The sequence below is a fragment of the Brienomyrus brachyistius genome, chromosome 7 (genome assembly GCF_023856365.1).
Source record: "Brienomyrus brachyistius isolate T26 chromosome 7, BBRACH_0.4, whole genome shotgun sequence".
NCBI lineage: Eukaryota > Metazoa > Chordata > Actinopteri > Osteoglossiformes > Mormyridae > Brienomyrus > Brienomyrus brachyistius.
Window position 1 is genome coordinate 7980394 of NC_064539.1, and position 22799 is coordinate 8003192.

Consider the following 22799-nt stretch of genomic DNA (forward strand, 5'->3'; position numbering starts at 1 on the left):
TGTTTCACATTGAGATCTGACCAACACCCAGGCCATCCAAATGCAGGGTTAAACAGAAGACCACCACTACTCTCTGAAACAAACAAAACCTATGAACTTATTACTGACTTGTTGGTTTTTCTAGGGTGCTTGGAAAGTTAATTACATGTATACCTGGACCTAGGCTTGGCGTTAAGGTAATACAGAATACCATGGTATTTTGAAATCTTGCTTATAAAATTTGCCGACCGGCAGGGAGTGCAGGTGTGGTGGTTCCCCATAATAAAATTAACCGAAACTGGGGGGGCTACCTGGTGTTAAATTTTGCCCACTACCATCAAAACTTCTGGAAGGTATAACAGTATCACACACCAGACACCACCCAAGTCTGCCTGTCCACACACCTGCAGTGTCAAACTACCTTTTCTTAACAAGATGTTTGACTGCTGTCTTGTCAGTCTATCATCCTGTTCTTGTTAAATATTAGGTATTTCCGGGCAATTATGTGGGTGAAGGTGCTGAATAAAATTAAGCACAAGGAATCCGCTGCTGTGACTGGTGGTATGCTGTTGAGCATGTTCGAAGAGAAGCTGTCAGGGATGAAGTTATTTTGATCATTTGTCTTGGAAGTGACTAGCAAGCATATATACAGCCGGTTGATTCATTGATATGGGATGAATCATGTCTGAATTCAAGCACACAAGAGTTCCAAAGGAACCACCTGACCCAAAAGCATTTGGGATGCAAGCCAGCAAGTGTTCCTTAAAAACTGCCAATGCTGCACCAATGTGGTCATGATGTCACTTGTGGGGAATATGTAAGGAAACCGGGAGAGCTGCACCCTCCCACCCCGGGGGAGGTCTGAGGTGGGATCCGATATCAGGTACCATGTGGTTTGGTCACAGACCGCGTCCCCACTCTCACTCAGCCCTGAGGTCAGGGTTAGATCACGATTCTCTGATCAAACCTCCCACCCAACTCAAGAGTGAATAAAACTTCCTTGTGATGTGAGCAATGTCTGATTGTCTAGCGGCTGTCCTTGTGTATCTGGGGGGGGGGGGGGGGGGGGGGAGTAAGGCTTCACACAGTATGTCTTAGCTTCCAATTCACCCTTCCTCACAACCAGACCATTTAGAGGTGTGATATAATTTTCTCATGTAAGCAGTTGATCTCTTCTCTAAAGACTAACTCTAACGTTCCCGGAACTCTATCCTTTGCCGCGCCAAAGTTGTTCTTTAGCTGCCAAATAATACAGTTCTTGATGCATCTGGTCCAGACGTTCCTGAGATGTCCTACTACGGTTTTGCAAACAGACTAAACAACTGACGGCAACCGTTTCCCTCGATGTTCTACTCTACTCCCCCTCTCCACAGCCCATGCCTACAACATACTGAGTGTGTTACGTATGATTAAATATCTTCTGACACTGGCATTTCAGCACTCGTGGCCACTTGAGAAGTCCTGCACTCAGGGTCTTGCTCTGTTGTGTCTGAATCCACGTGGTGGTAATTCGAAACAGATGTCCGAAGAGCCTAAACCTGCTGACACTTCAGTAGACAGACTAAGGTCTTTGCCTTGCTGCTAGGTTGTGTGACTCGAGAACCTGATGCATTTGGCCTTTCGGCCTGATTACGTCACTTCTTCCCGAACCACAAGCACTCGCTATAAATCAGTTCACTCCACCATCTGATAATAAAAGGCAGTTCCTCAGGGCTAAGGGCACTAGGAGAATGATCTAGACCTCTTCAACTGGTAGCCCAAGGCCCCAGAGGCAGCAAAGATCAGCTCAGAGAGGGGACATGCTGAAGGCTTCCATGGGCAGGTCTGCAGAGAAGTGGTGGAGATGTGTGTTCAGATGTGTGTAGTTTTATTGTACCTCCCAGAACAAGCCCAGGCGAAAAAAAAATACAATGTTTTGCCGGTTGACTTGCATGAATTTTGGGCAGAGGAATGCTCGCAGCTGGTCTGAGGATCAGCATATGCTTCCTCCTGGTCCTCAAAATGAAGACGGGCATTGCAGCTGGCTAACATCTTGCGAGACTGCAGCTCAGAAGATGAGTAGATAAGGGAATTTGGTTCACCTCTATGGCATCCCTGAGGACTGCTCAAGATTTGGGTGCTGGGTATCATCTTTTTGCCACTAACACCACTGCTACCGAGGTTAAGTGAGTTGGAGATGACTGTGGGGTACCAAGCTCGGGGGGAGGGGTGCGTGGAGGTGTGGCTTTTTGATGTGCTAAGTCACTGGGCGTGAGGTCAGACAGCACGCATTTCAAACCAGGTTTATGTGGTTGATGGGGAGCAGACCTGCCTGTACAAATGCGAGCAATAGAAGACAGAGGGAACTCATTCAGGCCCATCTTGAGCCCATGTGTCAGATCAAGAGAGAAAAAGAAGAAGAAAAACAGACTGAGTTTAACTCCAAAGGCCCAACCAAGCACCATCCTAATCTAATCCATGATACCATCTAATGACTTTATCAACTGCTGTAAAAAATTGATAAAGGATCATGATCAAAAACCACTATAACTTGGCAACAACAACAACATCAACATCATCATCCCGGAACAATCTTTCCGATCCGGATGGAAAATCCTGCCTCCTGTCGATATGCAGCTCTGTGGGACACCACAGGGAAAACAGCACCGGCCTGTACTGCCCCAGAACTGAGCCCCTTGAAAATGGGCTCATTGCTCTGTAAAGCACAGGACTGCAGCAGATAAGGAACTTAATGACTGGGCACTAACCAACGTTAAGTAACGGGCCTCAAGTCTGCCTTAACCGTGCAATTAGACTGTGTCCTCAATACGGTATCTGAACCGTAGACAAGATAAACAAATTTCCTAATCTCCTTCCCCAGCTCCCCTCGCCGGCAGGTCGGGCTATAAAGCTATATAGGTGGTTGGCATCATTAACTGGCACCGTCTGAGCAGGGCTGACAAAGAGGCCCAGTAGGTAGACCATAGGGCCCCTGGATCTGACTGGATTGCCTGTCCCACGAGTCATTACCCTGAACTCTGCAGATTGCCTGGGAGCTGAGAAAGCAAATACTTTGTACTGGCTTCAAAGACAAATGGTGTGTGCTGGGTTCTAGGACAGGCATGGTGAGTGCCGCATTCTATAACAGGAATAGTGAGTTCTCCATGCTGGGTTCTAGGACAGGCATGGTGAGTGTCGCATTCTATAACAGGAATAGTGAGTTCTCCATGCTGGGTTCTAGGACAGGCATGGTGAGTGCCACATTCTATAACAGGAATAGTGAGTTCTCCATGCTGGGTTCTAGGACAGGCATGGTGAGTGCCACATTCTATAACAGGAACAGTGAGTTCTCCATGCTGGGTTCTAGGACAGGCACGGTGAGTGCCGCATTCTATAACAGGCACAGTGAGTTCTACATGCTGGGTTCTAGGACAGGCATGGTGAGTGCCGCATTCTATAACAGGAACATTGAGTTCTACATGCTGGGTTCTAGGACAGGCACGGTGAGTGCCGCATTCTATAACAGGAACAGTGAGTTCTCCATGCAGGGTTCTAGGACAGGCATGGTGAGTGTCGCATTCTATAACAGGAATAGTGAGTTCTCCATGCTGGGTTCTAGGACAGGCATGGTGAGTGCCGCATTCTATAACAGGAACAGTGAGTTCTCCATGCTGGGTTCTAGGACAGGCACGGTGAGTGCCGCATTCTATAACAGGCACAGTGAGTTCTACATGCTGGGTTCTAGGACAGGCATGGTGAGTGCCGCATTCTATAACAGGAACAGTGAGTTCTCCATGCTGGGTTCTAGGACAAACACGGTGAGTGTCGCATTCTATAACAGGAATAGTGAGTTCTCCATGCTGGGTTCTAGGTCAGGCATGGAGAGTTGGGTATGCTGGGTTCCAGTTACAGGTATAGTTTTGTGTGCTGATTGTTCTCACCTGTGCCGCCTTCCTGAACAAAAAGACATTGCTTTCACTGAGTGACATTCAGGCAACACAGTGCCATTACAAATAAACCTCTGCAACAGCCTGCACACAAGGCACCCAAAAAACATTATACCTTTCCAAAGCGCAGTTCATCCATCATTGGGTAGTTTGTTATGGTAGACTGTGTGGCGGTTTGGCATATATATACAGACTTTAGTCCTGCGTCTGAGCTCCCCTCCTCCCCGAGAGCTATCAGGCAATACAATTGCCATTAGCCTGTCCATCATGGCAGGCCTGTGGCGGCAGCTGTGGCGATGTGGCCTGGACCACCTCCAGACAGTAATCGGCAATGGGGGTACCCTGCCGCAACGGGATCCTATTACCATAATGGGTTGTGATTGGACAGCAAATGCTGCAATTACTGTATTAAAATAATTCAGGCCCATGGGATGGCAAAGGGTCAGGCCACCCGGGGGGATGGGGGGGCGAGGGGGGGTTCTTTACTCAAGACCTTTCCTTTAGATAACGGGTTTCCACTGCAACTTGCCAGGGCAAGCGATGTGGATAAAGAGGATGGAGTGAGTGTGATTATCGCTTCAGCAGATGAGGGGGAACACCGCCCTGGAGACCATTAACGTAGGCCCCCGTCTGGTGGTGATTACAAGGTTTGGGGGGGGGCTGGGAGGGGGGAGGAAGTACATGTTCTTGATTTACTCCATGCCCTGGGATTTTACACCCCTCAGGCCCGGGGTTAAAGAAGGCAGGGACCACAGCAGGCCTTGCACTTCCAACCACAGGCCGGTTCTCCTGGCCCGGTCACTGATCCATTCTCCTACCAGCCCGCCAGCTCTTACGCTTTTCTCATTTAATGCCGAATTTGCTGTCCCCGCGTTTATTCCTGCCTGATTCTGCACTGAGGAGTTGGTGCAGGGTGGAGGCTTTTGCCAGCTGGTTCTGCTAGGAGTGGGCGACTATCAGCTAATTTAATAACCAACCACCCCCCCCATTACTCCCAACATCACCTCAATCTGAGGTAGTGCAAAAAAAAAAATACTTTGAAGCAGATAAATCATAATTATAAACACAGCTGCAAACTTCAGTCATATTAGGCTGACGCCAATTGTGTTCAGCTATAACAGAGGCGTGACAACTAGCACTTTCATATGTGTGTTTTTAAAGGAGTATGGTCCAATTATCAGAGCTACAAAGAGGCCAATCAGTGCTCAGCTTGCAGGTGCATCGCTCACAAAGAATGATTATTTTACGTGTAAAGGGAAAGAGTCAAAGATCATAAAGGGCAGACATGGCCAATCTGAGAACAGAGGCTGCACCTTGAAGTTCATCGACAGCCATAGATGGACAATTAGCGAAATATTAACAAAACAAACAAACAAAAATTATGGCTTCAAAGAATGACACAGAAGTGATTTAGCGGCTCAACATAAAAATGATATATTGCGAGTTCCATAAAGCTGGAGTTTGTGGCATGACACCTGTTTGGAAACTGCGTGGATCGAAGGCCCGGAAACTGGCATGGAGCGATGGGAAAAAAAGTAATAAGGTCTGAGGAGTATTAAAGGTTCTTCAGCCTTTTTCCTTCATGCTGTTGGGTTTATGACTGAAATCAGCAGCTATTAAACATGGTGGGGGGTCTGTAATGACCAACCGTACATCTCATGGGTGTCATTCAGTCCTGCATGTGCATGTAACATCCAGGGAACATGAGGCGTTTACAAGAGCAGGTGTACCTTTTGGTGTGAACGCTGTTCCCTGAGGATGTCGGCGTCCAGCCCAGCAGATGATACCCATTCAAAATGAAACTCTGCCAACCAACCCCAAGTGCACTGTGGTTGCTGCTCAGATCATCAGTCGGGCAAAGCCAACGCGACTAACATTCATCCAGATGGGTCTTTTCCACAGCAGCACTAGTATTCTCCAGGGATGTTCTGCTTCGCATCACCATACTGTAGTTTATCCAGGAGAGTGCCGTACATGCCACTCAGCCGTATATATTCTTACTGATGGACACATGGATGGAGGATTGACTGCAGGGGGAGAGAGGCAGGAGGACCTCCACAAGAAGAATCTGAGGGCCCCAGGACCCCCTGCAGGTTCACACACTATACAGAAAGCGGAATACGCTACACTATGACACTGTGTGACAGACGCTGGACACCAACAGCCTTCAGCCCAAATCGCTACACGATTCATAGAGCTCCCTGAGGTCATGTGACCTGCTGAGCTGGGCCATCATTGGCTGTGCAGCAGTCTTGCTCTCTCTATCATCCTAGCATGCTGCTTTGGGTCAATTTTCTTAATAATCCCGAAATTTATCCCCCCCCCCTCCACACACACATTTTTTTTTCTCCTCAAGGAGCATCTTTTTATTGGAGGAGTGCTTAGCCCATCGAACGCAAAGTCACCTCCCATCCATTAGGGTAAAACGCGACCAGTCACTATCGCCAAATCTTAAGCCCTTCGTGGACGGAGACCGGGGGCCGACGGTATTGGGTAGCAGACTGTGAGTGTGTGTGTGGGGGGGGAGTCAACAAGGGAGAATTAGGACAATTGGGAGGGAAACAGAGAGATAGATTAATCCAGGTCCCGTCTCCCCACCTCGCAATATCGGGTCCTGCACACAAGGCCCCCGTTGTCCCGACAGCGCTAATGCACCAGGGGGCCAAAGCGGGCCGGCCTCTCTGTTATAAAACAGCCCTGTCACAACAATAGGCCCTCTCAAGTCCATCCATCCTGACACGCAAACAAGTAGATGTGTCCCTGTGTAATGCTGCCTAAGTAAGTGATATGATTGGATGAGTCAGGCACACTAGGGGCCTTCTGCTTCGCTCGAGGCGGCCGATTACCGCCCCAATGAAAAGCCGCCCCGCTTCCAGTTAACTACACTAATTGGCTAACTGGCATCCCGCAGGGATCCCCCCTGTATGCTTTCCATGTTACCTTAAAGAAAGACACTAATCCCTACCTTCATCCTGGTAAATGTGATTTAAACTGGGGGACACCACAGTTCCCATATGGGTCCTTACTGGGGTCATGTGATCTGCTGCTGGGGAGGTGACTGCATTTGAAGGGGCGACAGTGAGCTGCTATAGAAAGGGAGGCACTGATTTCAGGCCAAATGAGGAGAGGTCCTGGCTGCCACAGAGCAACAGAAAGACAGGCGACTCTGCAAACCCAAAAGGTACAAACCGCAAATGAAAAAATAAAATAGAATAAGTTTTAAAAACCAGGTAATGTGATATGTATTAATATTAGCAAGTGCCGGCTAAATGTGCAAGTGATGAAAGTTCTGAATAGTAAAATGATGGATCTTGTAAGGTTACTCATAGTTACTCATAGTCACTCTTGTAAGGTTACTCATAGCCTTGATGCTGGGCCTCCGAACTTCTACACTCAGCCGAAAGAAGGCAGCCGCTAATCTGCCAGCTGACAAGGGACGCCCCCCCCAATGCATGAACCAACTGATGATGGACACCAAGCCTGTCAGCATGTTGTATAACCCAGACACATTTGCTTCACCATTTACTTCAATCAAATTAAGTTTTATCACGTACCCTTCGCTGCATCTAAGAGCGTAACAAAGATTTAACAAGAAAAGCATAAAAATTAAGTAAGCGGCAAATTAATTAGCCCACGGCCCCTTTATTAAAGGGTAAAAATGGACGCCGTTGTTGAAAGCTTAACTGCCCCCTCTTCCACTCTGCCTGTGCCTCACAGATATCTGGGACCAGGGATCCGTTCATCTACCGGGAGAAACGTCCAGTTAGACAGCTGTAGTTCACATGCAGACCGTGTGATGAACCAGGTTACAAGTCCAAATTCCAGGACAGTCTTTGGCCATAAAGAACTCCAGCTAAATTTAGCCGATGATTGCATGAAATGCGAAACTGCAGGAATAAGCACATCAGGAAAACACAGGGGAAATGCCTTTTTAAGGCTGAGAATGCAGTTCAATCTTAGGTTAAAAGTATAGAAATTATGAGTCAAAGGATCTTTTCAAGGGCTTTTTTTTTTACCCAAAGGCAAACTGAACTTTACTGGTTCTACAGCACAGTGGCCAGCTAATCGCATTCTATAGATGTTCTGCTCCCCAAAACTATACAACATATTTGGGTATGAGATGGCTGTTACACTCAAAAACCTACTTATTCAGCAAACGCAAAGCCATTCTATGAAGGACGACCACATTCCAGCCCAGAACGGGTTGGTGTTTCTGCAGGATGGCATGAAAGGTTCCCCTTGTGTGGTCTTCTGAGACAATAAAGCAAAGTCTCCTGGCTGAACAGGCCTAGAAAGTCTTAGGTTGGAAATGACCAACTTGCTCGCAGACAACAATCAGGAATTTTGAAAATGTGTCCGTCCTGACAAACTGCAAACACATCTGCTCGGTTTAGCTGAAGGCAGCCTTCCTCCTGGTCGACGCTGCTCTTGTGACGACGGACCCAAACACACAGGGTGGAAAACTGAAGACATGGAGCCTCGCTTGGGTTGATGGCCCCTGAAACAGTCTGATTTGCTGCCGGGTAGCACTGTCTGAAGTTGGATGGAAGGAAGGTATGTAAAAGCGAGGAGAAAGACTTTGATTGCTAGTTAAGACTGTGAAGCCTATTTTATTTCAAGATAACTCTGTAAAGTGTATTTTATGTGCATTTATTGATAATTATTTTGTTGTGTTTTAGCCTTTTGTTGGATTTGACACTCCAGCGCTTCACTCGTGCGCTTCATGTAACAGCACAGATACTGGATCCCTCATTATAACAGATGGTTTAAGCCTGTTGGAGTATTTTAGGAACTACAACTGGAAAACTGCATTGTTTTCGTGCCGTCCAGCTAAAATGCATGGATTAAAAAACAAATTATAAAATTTTGCGATTTCAGTACAACCAGCTGTTCAGCTTCTAGCAGCCCTGTGCCTGAAAGAGAGCGTTTGGTTTAACAAACCAAACGCCCACAGCCGTTAAAGCTTTAAGACCCAGAAGCCAGTCTGCAGGTGTCTACAGAGGATCCGCCAGCATCTGAGCTCTCTAGCCCTTTCCCCATCTACCCATCATGCCCTGGTGTCCCACCACCAACCAGCAGATAACAGTGAGCTGCCTTTGACGTCTCCATATGGCAGTGTGCAATAAACCCAGTGCAACACAACTAGTTACTCAAAAGCTAATTAAAACTATGAGCTGCAACCTATAATCAGATACAAAGAATCAATTTGTTATATTTCCTTAGACATTTTGGAGGTCCAGCCACATGGACACACTGGGAAAACGCTACACACAAGTTCAAGATAGAAAGAAATGCGCTTCAGTCAGGAAATCACGGCACTACTCAGTGCCACACACGACTAGGTGGAGAATTACACCATATGAAAGGTAATACTGCATGAAGAAAATCTAAAATTCAAAAAATATTTCTCAGTATTTTTAAAACAATCAATAAGGCACCGTATTAATTCCCATAAATAATCTCAGGCTCACCTTACTCTGACCTTAAAATACCCTAAAATTACTGTTTTCTCCCACTCTCGCATTTCACCGAAATGAGACGATGCTGACAGAAAGCCACTATAACTTAGACGGAGTCCTTCAGTCAAACTGTGTGAGGTCGTGTGTGTGCATTTTGTGCATGGGGGTGTACTAGGGTGCGCATCGTTGTGACTGCGGGAGCATTTATATGTAAGGATGCGTGTGACTGTATACAGACCATCGACAGGCACCCCCCTGTGCTGCATAAAACTACAAGCGTTCAGGGAGCCGGTCGGAAAACTCCAGCATGCCGGGCTGTATTTTCACAGATGTGGCAGCTCTGTGCAGCCCTCCAGCAGAAAGTCGTATTTCACTGGGCGCTGGGGGCCGTCCAGAGAGGACAGGTAGCTGGGCCACCCGCCACAGAGCGGGAGCCAGGGTCAAAAATCAGAGTGTCTCTGCTCTCTGCCAGGCCGGTGAATCAGGACAGCTCTGGGTCTGTTTGCTAAGGGTCCCCAGTGATTAACAGGAAATGTTATCGCGCCTCATAACATTACAGCCAAGGCATGTGGCTCCAGAAAAATCATGCTAATGATGCTAATCACCTAGCAGGATTCCGAAAGAACTAATTTTTGTCAACGATAACAACAGAGGCGGAAAGTGTGAAGGTGCTGGAGGTGTCATGAGACTGAGTTCTGCTCACTGTGTGGCCTTCAGCTTCACATCTCCATCCACAAAGCGACTCCCCTCCAAACCGCATCTAAGGCAACGTTCTGAAAGCTGGAGAGAATGAGGAGTGCTCCATGACAGCAAAACAGCCCCGATAATGACACCCTAAAACAAACAGCCAGGAAGGTCTGAGGAACCTCACAGAAGGTCACTGCTAAGGATCTGGCCGCAAAAACAAACAAAACATAAAATAAAATGATCGGTCTATTTGAATCTATTCACATTAAAAATGAATATGATCATTAAGCTTTTTTTTTGGACTGGAATCGGAACCAGAACGTCTGGCCAGCTTCAAAGCTGAAGGCTGTATTGTGACAGAGGCATGATACAAATCCAGAATCGCTACGGAGGTTGTACGCGGATCAGAGGCTGGTGTTGACCTAGAAGCTTTGCAGCATGACTGTCGCAGATGTGGTAAGAGGCATCGTCTCTCGTTGTCCGTCTGTAGTTAAACATATGAACTGATGGGTCACAAAAAATAGCCCGTTTAAACACCTACAACTAAACTCTATACATTCCCTATAGATTTTTTTAGATTTGGTTAGTTCTAGCCATTCATATATTTCAAATAAGATTAACCCCTTGGCGTATGATGTCTGAAACCGCTGTGTAGGTTAGGACCCCTAACGACAGCATAATTACTGCGAAACAGCACTCACTGTTTCACATGATGTTCCCCCAGATCGTATCGCTACAGTGCGGCGCATGTTTTATGCAGAAATAAAATAAAAGGAACAGCTGGCGTTCAGAGCGGTTTTCAGTCATGTTAGAAAAACAGATGCATTGGGAGGCTGTAACACAGGGAGTCCGGATGGGAAAGCTGGGAATCAGCCGTACGCAAGGGTTCCAGGCTGGAATTCTTGTTAATCAGCAGCTGGGAGGTTGGGGATATTGGCGTAACAAAGCTGTTCTGAAAATGGGGATCGGGTCAAATAAGACAGGCACGAGGGTGGGGGGAGGGGGGGGGGGGGACGGGACCTCTGTACAGATGGCTTTTCGGTGCTTTTCCATTTATAACGTTCCTTTGAAGAGTATGAAGAGAAATTCCTATGCTGTACTGTATAATTTGACCTTTTTTTTGCTAAATGACTCATTACATTAACTTGAAGCTTTATGTTCATCTGGACTATATAATGCTCACATTCTATAAAACCGCTCACAGATGCCGCGGCACACCCCTTGCCCATTTTTGATGTTGGGTTTCTAAGATTTCTTTAGGGTGCATCAATAAAAATTCAAAATGTATTCATCCATCCATCAGTTTTCCATAACCAGTCATCGAGGGTGGGGCTGCGGCCAGCTCGGAGCCTATCCCAGGAGACACAAGGCTTGGGGGCGGGGCTGGGCCAGCTTGGAGCCTATCCCAAGAGGCATGAAACACAGGGGTGGAGCTGCGACCACCTCGGAGCCTATCCCAGGAGACACAAGGCTTGGGGGCAGGACACCCCGGATAGGATGCCAATCTATCTGCCTTTGGGCTGCAGGTGAGAACCACAGTTCGCAGAAGATGGATACTCTCAGCGGGAGAACAAGCAAACTCCACACACAGGGGTTGAACCCTAAACCTGGAAGCGTGATACTAATGCTACGTGGAGCACTGAGACACAAGCAGGCATACCAGCTGTTACAGGGACTACATGTGACATCAAGTTAGGTCACGACAGAGAAAATGTGCGGGTCTAAACCACAAAGTTCTTTTTACCCCCAAAGTACCAAATCATAGTATTCAGAGATGATAGAATTCTGTTTGTCATTTCGGAACTCAAACAGATCTTTGTGGTGGTGATACACAGGGCCACTTTTTGAGCAATGTTGCTGAGCAACTGCCAGGTGCTGGATCTGGGTGATGGTGAAAAGTTGCCCGGCACCACTGCTCAAACAGCCCTGTGTATCGTCACCCTTACAGCCATTCATGCATACTATGAAGTAACACTTGCTTTTATATTTTTTAATTTGAAAGATGGTGCAAATTGGACATCCCAGCTAGGGAAGGGATCGCTCTCCGCTCAGTTTACCTGTGCAAGTAGCAGTACTGTGCATAGGTAGTGGGGGAGGGGTGGGGGCTACTGATGTGTCAAAAGATAACATATGAAGCATGAATCCAGCTGCCGCGCACTGAATGGACCCCTATGTGCGTAGGGGGAACGGGGGGCCCGGAATTCACCCAGAAGCACATGTCATCACAATATCATCAAGGGTAGGTAACATATGTGGCCGGACGACCTGAGCACAAGACTGACTCCCACCCCGTCTGTGGGTGTGTCAGCCAGCCTTGGGCCACCCCCTTCCCCAGTAGCCTTGGTTGCCCGAGTGCCCCCAGTCCTCCGAGGACGGTGGCTCTGCCCGTGAAGGTGTCCGGGTGTTACGATAATAAGCCGCTGCCGCTATCGCTAACTCCGTGTGGCCTTGTTGGCTGCGTCCCGAACAGTAGCCCTCATTCACCGGCCAGACAAAGGGGGGGCCTGTCTTTTGGATATCGGCCTGGAGAATCTCTAATACAGTAGGATAAAGGGACTTCATTTAAGCATTTTTCCTGACAGGCAGCAGCTATTGCAGGCCTATTAGCTAGTGGCTTTGCTCAGGATGGGGGGTGGGGGGGGATAGGGTCCTTCCCCACGTCTCTGGGCCCCTTATCTTGTCACTTCTCCTGTTCTTGGGGAGGTATCCTTAAAGGAGCAATTGCACCAACAAATGCACCAACATTTAGACATTTAGTCGCTCTTTAAACATCTTGGCCTGCAACACTGGATTTTTTTTCCTTTAGAGAGAAGCCAGCTCCCAGCTTGTCGGGGCACTTTGGGGGCGGGGGACGATAAGTCTCCCCTCACGCCGGCATTCCCGTCAAGCATTACAGCAGAAAAAAAAACAAAATTATCTATATATAGAAAATATGAAGTCCTCCACATGCAACCAGCATGCAGCAAGAAGGAGATCAGAGTTTCGCCCTAATTCAATACACGCAGCGAAAGCCTTTACCACATACCCCCCATCACACAGACACAAGTTCCATTCCAGCGTGGCCATAACTCAGCCGGCAATAAAAGCGTAAGAGTTGGGCAGCGTACCGAGGACGTGAAGGGTGGCCTCTCTGTTTGGCAGCCCTGGATAGTTTGGGTTCGCGGCCCGGATTTGACGGCCTGTCTGCTGGACCGTGCCGGTGGACAAAGCTGACTTTGACATCGGCTCCCCCGCGTCAGTCTGACAGGAAGGGGGCTCACAGAGCCTCGTTAAACTGGGGTTAACCCTCTGTCATTTCAAGGAAATGAAAAAGACTCCCCAATGTATCAAAAATAAAGCAAGTCCTGATTTACATTTGCTTGAAGAAGAGATTATTATATTTTTTTGTTATTATTACTTGGTGTTAAAACAGATCTTCTGCACTCCACTGATGGAGAACTCGCCGTGTCTCTGTTAAACGGAAGGCACGATCGAAAGATCTGCAATAAGAATGTTAAATACACACTGCTAACTTGCAGCACAATCCCTGCTCAGTGCTGGGGCCATGACAAATTTGACAGGGGGGGTGGGGGGAGGGGGGTACATGGGGGATTTCATTGCTTAGACAGAAAATCCATGGCCACACCCCTGGAAGAAAATCAAGCTTAGCTGGTTTTCAGAGGAATGTCTTTATTAGAATATAATATGAACAATTAAAAGATGGTGTCACTGGTTGGTGGTGTTTGGGGGGGGTCACAACTCCTGAATGCCCTTCCATGACACCAACTTTGCCACCGTTATTAATCACTGTCAGCACCTACTTGCCCTCTATTATTACATATTCCATCTACTGTTCTTAATTATCATATATGTTAATTACGTCTGCAGGGAGGCATGCATTTCATTGTATTGATGATAGATGGTAAAGGCTTGGAATCCTCCGCACTCCTACATTTTAACACGAGCACGTAAAGCACAGCATCAAACATTAGTTGCATCCACCCCTTTCTGGGGAAGTCTATCCCAGTCCCAAACAGGTCGGGCTCTGCACTTTGACATTATCTCTGTTTGAAATTGGGCAACCCTGCAGTGTCAAGTAACACCGGTGAAAGGCACCCATGTGTCGATCTAATCGGCAGAACGTTTAAAGTCATTGTGGATTTAGGTTGGCTTTTGTGTTAACAGAAATGCAGCCTTTCAAGAGGCTTTTGTAAAGAGGTATCGTTCCTTTTAATGCTCCAATCCGTGGTGACTGCTAGATTAAAGCAAACTACTTTAAACACTCCACAAGGCATAAGATGGTTCATTAGAATTGAAGATTAAATACATCTCATGGTAGGAAAAAAAGAATCTGTTATAGAACCCAGGCTTTGTTAATAAATGTTTAGCAGAAATGCAATATTCACTCAATTTCCCTGGCTAATTCATCGTCATGTTTTAATGAATATTTAAGCTAAGTAACTGCATACATTGGCAGAGTATGTTAAATAGCACCAAGTAACAGCAAGTTTTATTACTTCAAAAAACATTTGATGATTTGTCACCCTTGTGCATTACATGCATTTTCATTCTCCAGCTACTGCACAGTACAGTGTTGGTTATTCAGACTGTTCTCAATCGTCCGTCACATGTATGACAATCCGGACTGCCTCCTAAATGCATCGTTGTCTTGAAGTTGGAGAGCTTTGCATTCACGCACAGTTCAGGCACACATAACATAGGCCTCGCTGCAGGAAAGGATGTGCAAACGATATACAAAAGGATGTGCAAATTATGTGCCCCAACTAACCTTTTACAGTAACCGCAGTATTCGGAAAGAGTTGCATTTATACTGCTGGTGGGAAATAATTTGATTAACAGCTTCAGTAATGAAACGAATGTTTGCATGTGTGCAGAAAACTGGGAAGCCCTGCTCCTACTCCACACGGGATAGTGACATCACTGCACCCCCAGGTCGGGCCTCATTAAAACATCACAAGCAGATCTGGGCTTCCTTGGAGCCGTCTAGACATCACAAATGAGAGCAGAAGAGGAGGGGAAAATTGGGGATGCATGTGCGCAGCCCTCAAAAATCCGCAGAGGAACGGACCGCTGAAGCCCTCTGAGAGAGAGAGACTGAGACGGGCAACTTTTTGTAGTCCAGAGCAGGGAACCTCACACAGGGTCTGCAGGACACAGAAGCTAAGCTACCGAACGCCGATTATGATCATTCAATAACATCGGTAAACAGGAAAATCTCAAACCACAAGTCAGAAGCAAATATGTTGCACTTACAGCTGTCAATCTGTTAATCTCGTCAACGACTATGTGCATAGTCGTAAAGGAAATGGTTGTTCCAAATGACTAGCACGTTCTTCCATATTTCTCTACAAAACATTCCATGCAGCAATGATTGGCCACTTCCCTTGTCATTCACATTTACTGTATTTGGCAGACGCCCTTAGCCAAAGCGACTTACATAAAAGTGTCATTGGTGAATACATTATGATACCGGTTCAGTAGATCCCGGCTAATACAAGCGCCCTAAAAAACTCATTGAAAAATACATTTTTTCAATTAAACAATGAGTATAATCTTGGATATGCTAATCCAAGTACTTCCGAAAGAGGTAGGTTTTTAGTAATATATATATAATTATACGACTAAATTACATATAATTGTATATAATTGGCTATTGATAAGGTCATGTTATGGCCCCTCTTAGCCCCCCCACCTTATAATTGCCCCTGCTTGGACCAGCAGTTTAGAAAGCAGTGATAAGTAGCAATAAAGTCCACAATACCTACCACGCCCCCCCCCCCAAACACCACACACACACACATAGTTGTTTCCCTTCAACACCGTTTGTCTCCCCACCAAGTCACCCCTCCCCTAGCTGAAGGCCAGATGCCGGTGTATGGATGGATATGTCGATACTCTGCATTTCTTACACGTCATTTTCCATGGTCACCATTTGCCGTCCCTTGAGCACCTTAGACAGAAGGTTAATGTCTATTAGCAGATTGAAAGCAGAATGGAACAAAGTACAGGAGTTAGTGCTGCAAAAAGTTACTGTCAGGACACCTCAGGTTTCTCGCCCCCCCAAGTGAGTTTAACGTCAGACAACCCCCTCATGCAATCTGTCAGAGCATTAAAAGAGACTGAATTATTTGAAACAAGAATGATTTTAAACATATCAATTAAAAAAAAAAAAAGACAAACGATGTCTTAACAAGTCTTGACAGACATACAGACGGGAGGAATTTTAATCCAAGGACTCATCTTTCATCTGACTTGTTGAAATATATATGAAAAATATATATTATATATGTACGAAAAACAAACAAAAATCTTTTTTTTTTTTGTTGACACATTGTTTCACCTGAAACTTTCAGCTGAGTTCATGGGCAATTGCAGTAATCAGCTGCTAAAAGACATGCATACACAGGCAAACTGAGAGCTTCTCAGGAGCGGGAGAAAGTATCCACTCCAAACAAGCTTGGCGTGAGACTGGCAAATGGGGTGCGTGTTCAACGTCTGTCAAAAGCTGTGTGCTAATAGCTGAAAGGTCCTATTCTCTCCCACTGCGGCAACAGTCACCGGGAAAACACAATCTCAGTGACGGGGCCGTGAATGGCATGGTGCCACACAGCTGGGGGGGGAGAGGGGGTGTGTGGCTCAGATCAGAAGGTTGCCGATTCAAGCCTTGGCAGAATAATCACATCTCCGTTGGGCCCTTAAATGGATAAATGACTGACACAGTGCTCAGACCCCAAACTTCACTCTTGTGTGTGAGAGAGAGAGAGAGAAAGGAGAGCAAGATAGGATATGTAAGAAGCAGCATTGCAATGCACCTATACTTGTGCAAATAGAGCATCATAATCTACAAGACATGCATGATACACCATGGACCTAAAGACATGACATTTTGTCTGTGATGACAATAAAATGGATTTGATCAATCTCCAAGCATTTCCGTTTAAGCTGCAGTATACTGTAGGATTCAAGAAGGTGCATCGTGGTTGAGAAGGAAACTGAAATCTTGTGGACGCTGCTGATGTGTCGTGGAGGCTAATGGTCGACCCAGTTCGCCTCAGTGAATACCAACGCAGCAGCCCTTCTACCTTTCCTACAACAGAAAAAACATTCTGCCACTTCACACCCTGGCATGACCAGGGCTTCCGATCGACCAAGTGTGGGGCACGAACCCATAAAAACCTGTGTTTTCTGCACGAGATCATCACATTAAGCTCATTGTGTACGGTTACAAACAGCGGCTTGCATTGGTTGTCCTTCTATGCCAATAGATCGGCATTACTTGGAGGCAGACCCAGATATTTGATCCATGATCTCACTCTGTTGATGCCTGTGTTATTGCACCAAAGAGGACCAATTTTTTTGTGGCATCTCAGACTTCCCTAGCAGGACCACCTCACACAATAATTTTGCATCCTCACCAATACCATACAGCCCAGGGGTGAACACAGGACGAATCTACAAACACATTTTATCTCCCTCAACCATCAGACATTTAAAGGGCTTTGCAGCTCCGCTGATTCCGGTGGAGAAGTAAACCAAACACGTATGTCAGCGAAACAAAACCATCAGGCCACTGCTGCTCGTCAAATGCACAAAGAATCGGTCGTCTGTCCCGTATCACTTATGGAGAGTAAACGAAAATCAAGTGGTATTAAGAGAATTAAGGGTATGACAGAAGACGAAAGCAGAGCTGGCAGCTTCATCTGAAGTTTACACTGGCTGAGAATTAAGTGACAGAGATAAGTGAATTATCACTTTAAGCGCAAAGCGTTGGTGCTGTGAAATCACCAACACATTTCCGACCTCTCTGGAAAACCAAGGAGATCAGCGTGAAGAGCTAAAACTGGGCCAAAAAAAACATCAGCAGATGTGATCCAGCTGACTGCACTCACCCAGCCAGGTTCCTTACAGAACATGGAAGACTTTCTTTTTCCAGCAACCCAAGTCCCAATCTCCATTCAGACTAGGACCGGATGTCCAGATCTGGTTTGTCTGGGGCAATATCTGAACTTCTGCCAAGTCTGGCAAGCGAATGGCCTGTGACTCGACCTGGAAGCCTCACGGGGGTCAACCCCAGGTCAACACACAGCAGACAGCAGCCCTTGACCCCATGGAGGACCCTTCTCTAAGAGCACCAATTGAAGACCCTTAAGGCTGAACAGGAAAGGTCAACGTTGGGCAATGTTGCGTGCCGATTCTCTCAAAATGGGAGAAATTAAGCAGGAAACAGTGCCCCCCAGAGAGGAATAAGTCTGACGGACACGCATGAAGACACGCTGGAGAACCTGCTTTCAGATGGGAGCCTAAGAGGATCAAAGCTCACCATATACCTTTGGGGACTGCTGCCAGCTTTGATCACTATCAAAACTTTCCCGCAATATTTTGCATCTGTGGCTATGTAAATTACTCTATTAAATGAAAACGCATCTAAATGTAAATGATTTGCACTATTTTGCCCTAATATTCCATTTTCACAGATTCCAAATTTCTTCTGTAATTGCATAATTATATCGCCAGTCTGAGACCCCCAAGGTTTAGTGACAAACAGTCACTACGCTAAATATTAATCTTAAATATTAAATAATCTTCATACTGAATCAGTGTGTTCTGCTAGCGAGCTTTGATCTTCTGACTTTCTTCACCACAAACGATTGATGAAGATGCAGCAAACTTCACAAATGCAGAAGGTGGGATTAGGGTTAGGGGGGGGTCACAGTCTAAGCCAACATGCACAATAACTCTTTGAAGAAACTCCCCCCCGAAAAACATACAGGTAAAATAAACTTACAAGCGCGGTCTAGGCTGGATACCCATGTGTGGACAAGAAAAACTCTCTGCAAAAGGACTCAAAATTGAACAAAACCAAACAACAAATATTGGTGCCAATTGGTAATAAATCTGAAGCCAATTTGAATGAATCTTATAAATGACCCAGCACAGGTGCGGTTCTCCTCTAAGGCCAAACCTCCACATGCTTTCTATCAGCAGTCTCTCACACCTGCAGTCAATCTATCAATCTTCCACCTCTCTCTGATTAACGTTTGCTAGATGTGGAGAGATTCAAGATTCTTTATTTGTCATGTGCATAGTTACACAGGTACAACACGCAGTGAAATGTATCCTAAGCTCAAGATTTCAGTCTTGGGCTTTGCTCATGCCACTCGGGCTTGATGGGCTGCTTGGTTTGGAATCTGTTTCTTATCTCTATGTTCTCTGGTTCTATTTATCAGATTCTTTTTTCCGGCCTTGACTTCTGGTTTGCAGGATGGTTTTGCTTAAGATCTTGTTTCCTGTTTGCTGCTTGTCTGACCCTGGATTGTCCCGCAGCCTCCTCTCTGGCTATGCCCATTGTAACTGGGCATTTGAGTCCAGTTTGACTGCCTGGGGTCTGCACCCTGCAGTCAGTGGCCCCTGGTCCTGTCGGGGTCCTCAGAGGCCACCCTACCAAGGGGCCATCTGGCAGTCCAGAGGGTGTAAACATTCGCCCGTGTTAGCGTACAATGCTTTGTATGTTGTCAATACTACTAGCCTAATGCCACTCTGCAATCCCTCAATGTTCTTAATATCTCAGTTTCTGCTCACTGAATAGGTTCTTGCTTTGGAAGCTGTTGTGCAGCTCCTGCTCCCATACTGCTTACACTTATACCTGGGCTTTCACTGGAGGATCAGCCGAGCTGCGCTCATGCCTAGTCGACTCCTCGACAGCACGTACCTGTAACATGCCATATGACTCACTTCGCTTTGGAGAAAAGCCTCCGCTAAATGTTAACAGGACTCACAAGTTCGTCCACCTCTATGGGAGCGGAATGACCAAAGAAAGGGAAAGAAAACAGAAATGGCAAACAATCAAACGAGGCAGCTAGCTGAAGTGTGGATTCCTGAAGGTTTAGATGCTTGCGTTGTGTTGGGGGGGGGGGGGGTTATAATTCCCCTGTTCAGCCCTGGGCTGGAATAAATTCATATGAAGTTAACAACCATTTTTGCCTGCAGGCCACCAGCATGTGAGGCACCTCATGTGGGTCTGACTCTTTAATAGAGAATAAATAAGCATGCAAGCATAACTTTCTGCTGCTCTCAATGCAGCTGGCACTGTTGCTGAAACAGGAGCCGATTATACACAAGCACAGAGGTGTGTTATTTTGGCTTGTCCTCCCATCCATTTAATAAAAAAAAAAACAGTATGTAAAGAAGGCTTTCACACACTGAAGGACTCGATGGGCCACTGAGGACATAACGTCAACTTGAGGTCTCGTACGTCACCCTTGACCGCGCGACCAAGAGTGACTCGTAAAGACTGGAAGCAGGATGCGAACTTCAAGACTTTTATCTGCTGTAGGACTGAATGCATGTAGCCAGTTGTGTCTCCACTAGCACTAAGACCAGCCCCAACTGCAATCAGTCTTTCTGGCAGAAAAAAAAAATTAAAAGTTCTGGTTCTGGTCTAATTTGCTCACTAATTTGCTGTCATTTGAAGCCCTATGTTGTCGACCGCGGTGGCAGCATTAAAGTAGCCCGCAGAGTTCAGCAGTGACCCCCAACTGCAGCTTTTTAAGAATAATTTCTCTGTAAAAGACCAGGGAGAAAGGAGAGGACCACCTGGACCATCGGCATTGGCTCGCTGGCTCACGGTCGCCAGGGAACGCAGCTGGCCATCAGCCAATTGTCTTTCATGTAGCGATGGAACGCATGACATCGCTCATACTCCGTTCATGCTGTATCTCTAACGACCGTCATGGCTGACAGACCTGAAGGGGGACCTTTTATTTTTTTAAAATACCTACCCTCAGTTCTAAGTGTCCTTTCCAGTGCTGATGATACCACCCCGGATAAGCGGTTTGGAAAATGGATGGATGGATGATACCACCATCAAGTGCTAGGAGAAGTGGCCCCTACCATCATAAACCAATCAAATCAAGACTAAACTATTCTTGTGTCAAAGTTTCAATCCACTTAAGGCCAAAACTTTTTGGCTTTAAGCAGCTGGGAGGTTAAACAAAGGAAGACAGACCACATCTAACTGAAGGGCTGCTGGAAGACAGTCAGATAATGTAGCTTGTTTCCTCATGTGAAATGCTCCAGAGCCTGGATGTAATCTGCGCACATTCCCGGGGGGAGGGCGGGGGGTAATGCTCCTCATAATCAGAAGCAAGTTATATTACAAGTTTTTTTCCCTGGAAAGATAATAACCCAGCCTCAGTGTCCAAAAGCAATACATCACGGGGATTATAGTGTCGATGTGAATCACTTTATTGTGTAAGAAAGCGCCAAGTCAGCCTTAGATACAAACACACTTATATAAAATTGTGTGGTTATTATCCCACACGAGACAACCTGTTATAACTTAAATCAACTTAATAACTACGAATTAACACCACTCTTCCAACACTAAAGCGGGTAACTTCATTCAATGTAAGTTGGCTGGAGACTTGGGAAACGCATTTTCATATAGCTGACCTGCTTAAATTAAACGAAGTAAATTCAATTATGTTTGCGTGGAAATTGCAAAAAAAAAAGCAATTTCTTCAGCTGGAACAATCAGATTTAATGGGAATGTATGAGCACCAAATAAACCAGAATATTCTAAAATAAACAGAGGTTAGACGAGACAAAGCCAAATTATTAAGAAAAGGCATAATGGACATAATGAAAACGGATAATAGGCAATAATCATAAAAACAAACTACAGACGAAAATCTAAAGCGTTTCATTTATTTGATTTGTAGTTAAACGGCCGATTAAATTTTTTATCAAATCCTGAAGCAAATATGTGTAACCAAATCAATCCACAAACTAAACACGAAATCGGGTGGATTTCACATGGTTGTCTGAATCGATTTAGTTACATAGATCGTGCATTTCATTTATCTTCTCGCTATCCTTACCTGTCATTGCAAAACCCGACCCGGTCTCTGCTGTAGCATCAGTCGGCTCCACCTCTGCAGGAGCACCGACCTCGGCCAGTACCAGCAACAGAAATGCCCACCTCGGGAACATTCTTCGCTCTTTTGCTAACATTTAAATTAAATAAGAGAAACGTATCACTACGGATATCCCCCCTTGTCTTGATGGACACTGCTGTCTTGGCAGAAACGGTACATGTTTTACACTGGAAAACTTTTTAATAAGTATAATTTCGTATTTGTTCTGACGAGTCTGTGTATTTTTATACGTCTTCCTATTACCGCGTATAATAAACTGCTCTACACCCGAGAGTATGCATTCTCCCCCCGGTCCTTTCCACTTGCTCTTATATAGCCCCTGTCTCCGCTCATAACTTAACGCGCACCTCGGCTCCGAAGTGGCCGGGATTCACGCCCACGGCCCCCGCTTTGCGGCCAATCAGATCCGGCCGCCCTCCGGAGCCGCACATCTGCGGGCCCCAGCTCTCACATCACCTGGGAGGTGAGGGGCGTGATCCCCCGTAACAGCTGCGGCTCCAGCGACGCCGGTAAGTAACTATCCTCAATTAAACCGGGCGTGTTTACCCTGCTGTTTAAACGGATTCTGTATCACGTCGCTGTGTTTATTATACACAAGCAGCAGCAATTTATTCGCTAAAGATATAAACAGCATGATAATGATAAAATAATAATGCCGCAGCCTGTACTATTATTTGTTACTGCAAATACTGCAGTATACCGCTACTGCAAACCTGCAATTTTGCTTGAAGATTATTAAAGTACCTATTAAGTACCGAATAACCCTTTTCCTGGAGATGAACTGATTGGTGGAAGGAAGAATAACGCATAAA

At 46.1% G+C, this 22799-nt stretch overlaps 1 protein-coding gene across 1 annotated transcript in view; it reads right to left on the reverse strand.

Annotated features, from left to right (window-relative positions):
- The window catches only part of si:ch211-196i2.1 (collagen alpha-1(I) chain), an 82347-nt gene extending 60047 nt beyond the window's left edge, over window positions 1-22300 (reverse strand). Inside the window, exon 1 of the mRNA XM_049020373.1 lies at window positions 21931-22300. Coding sequence (XP_048876330.1) covers window positions 21931-22063 — 133 coding nt within the window. The 5' untranslated portion in view covers window positions 22064-22300. The remainder of the gene's footprint in view (window positions 1-21930) is intronic.
- Window positions 22301-22799: the final 499 nt, after the last annotated feature.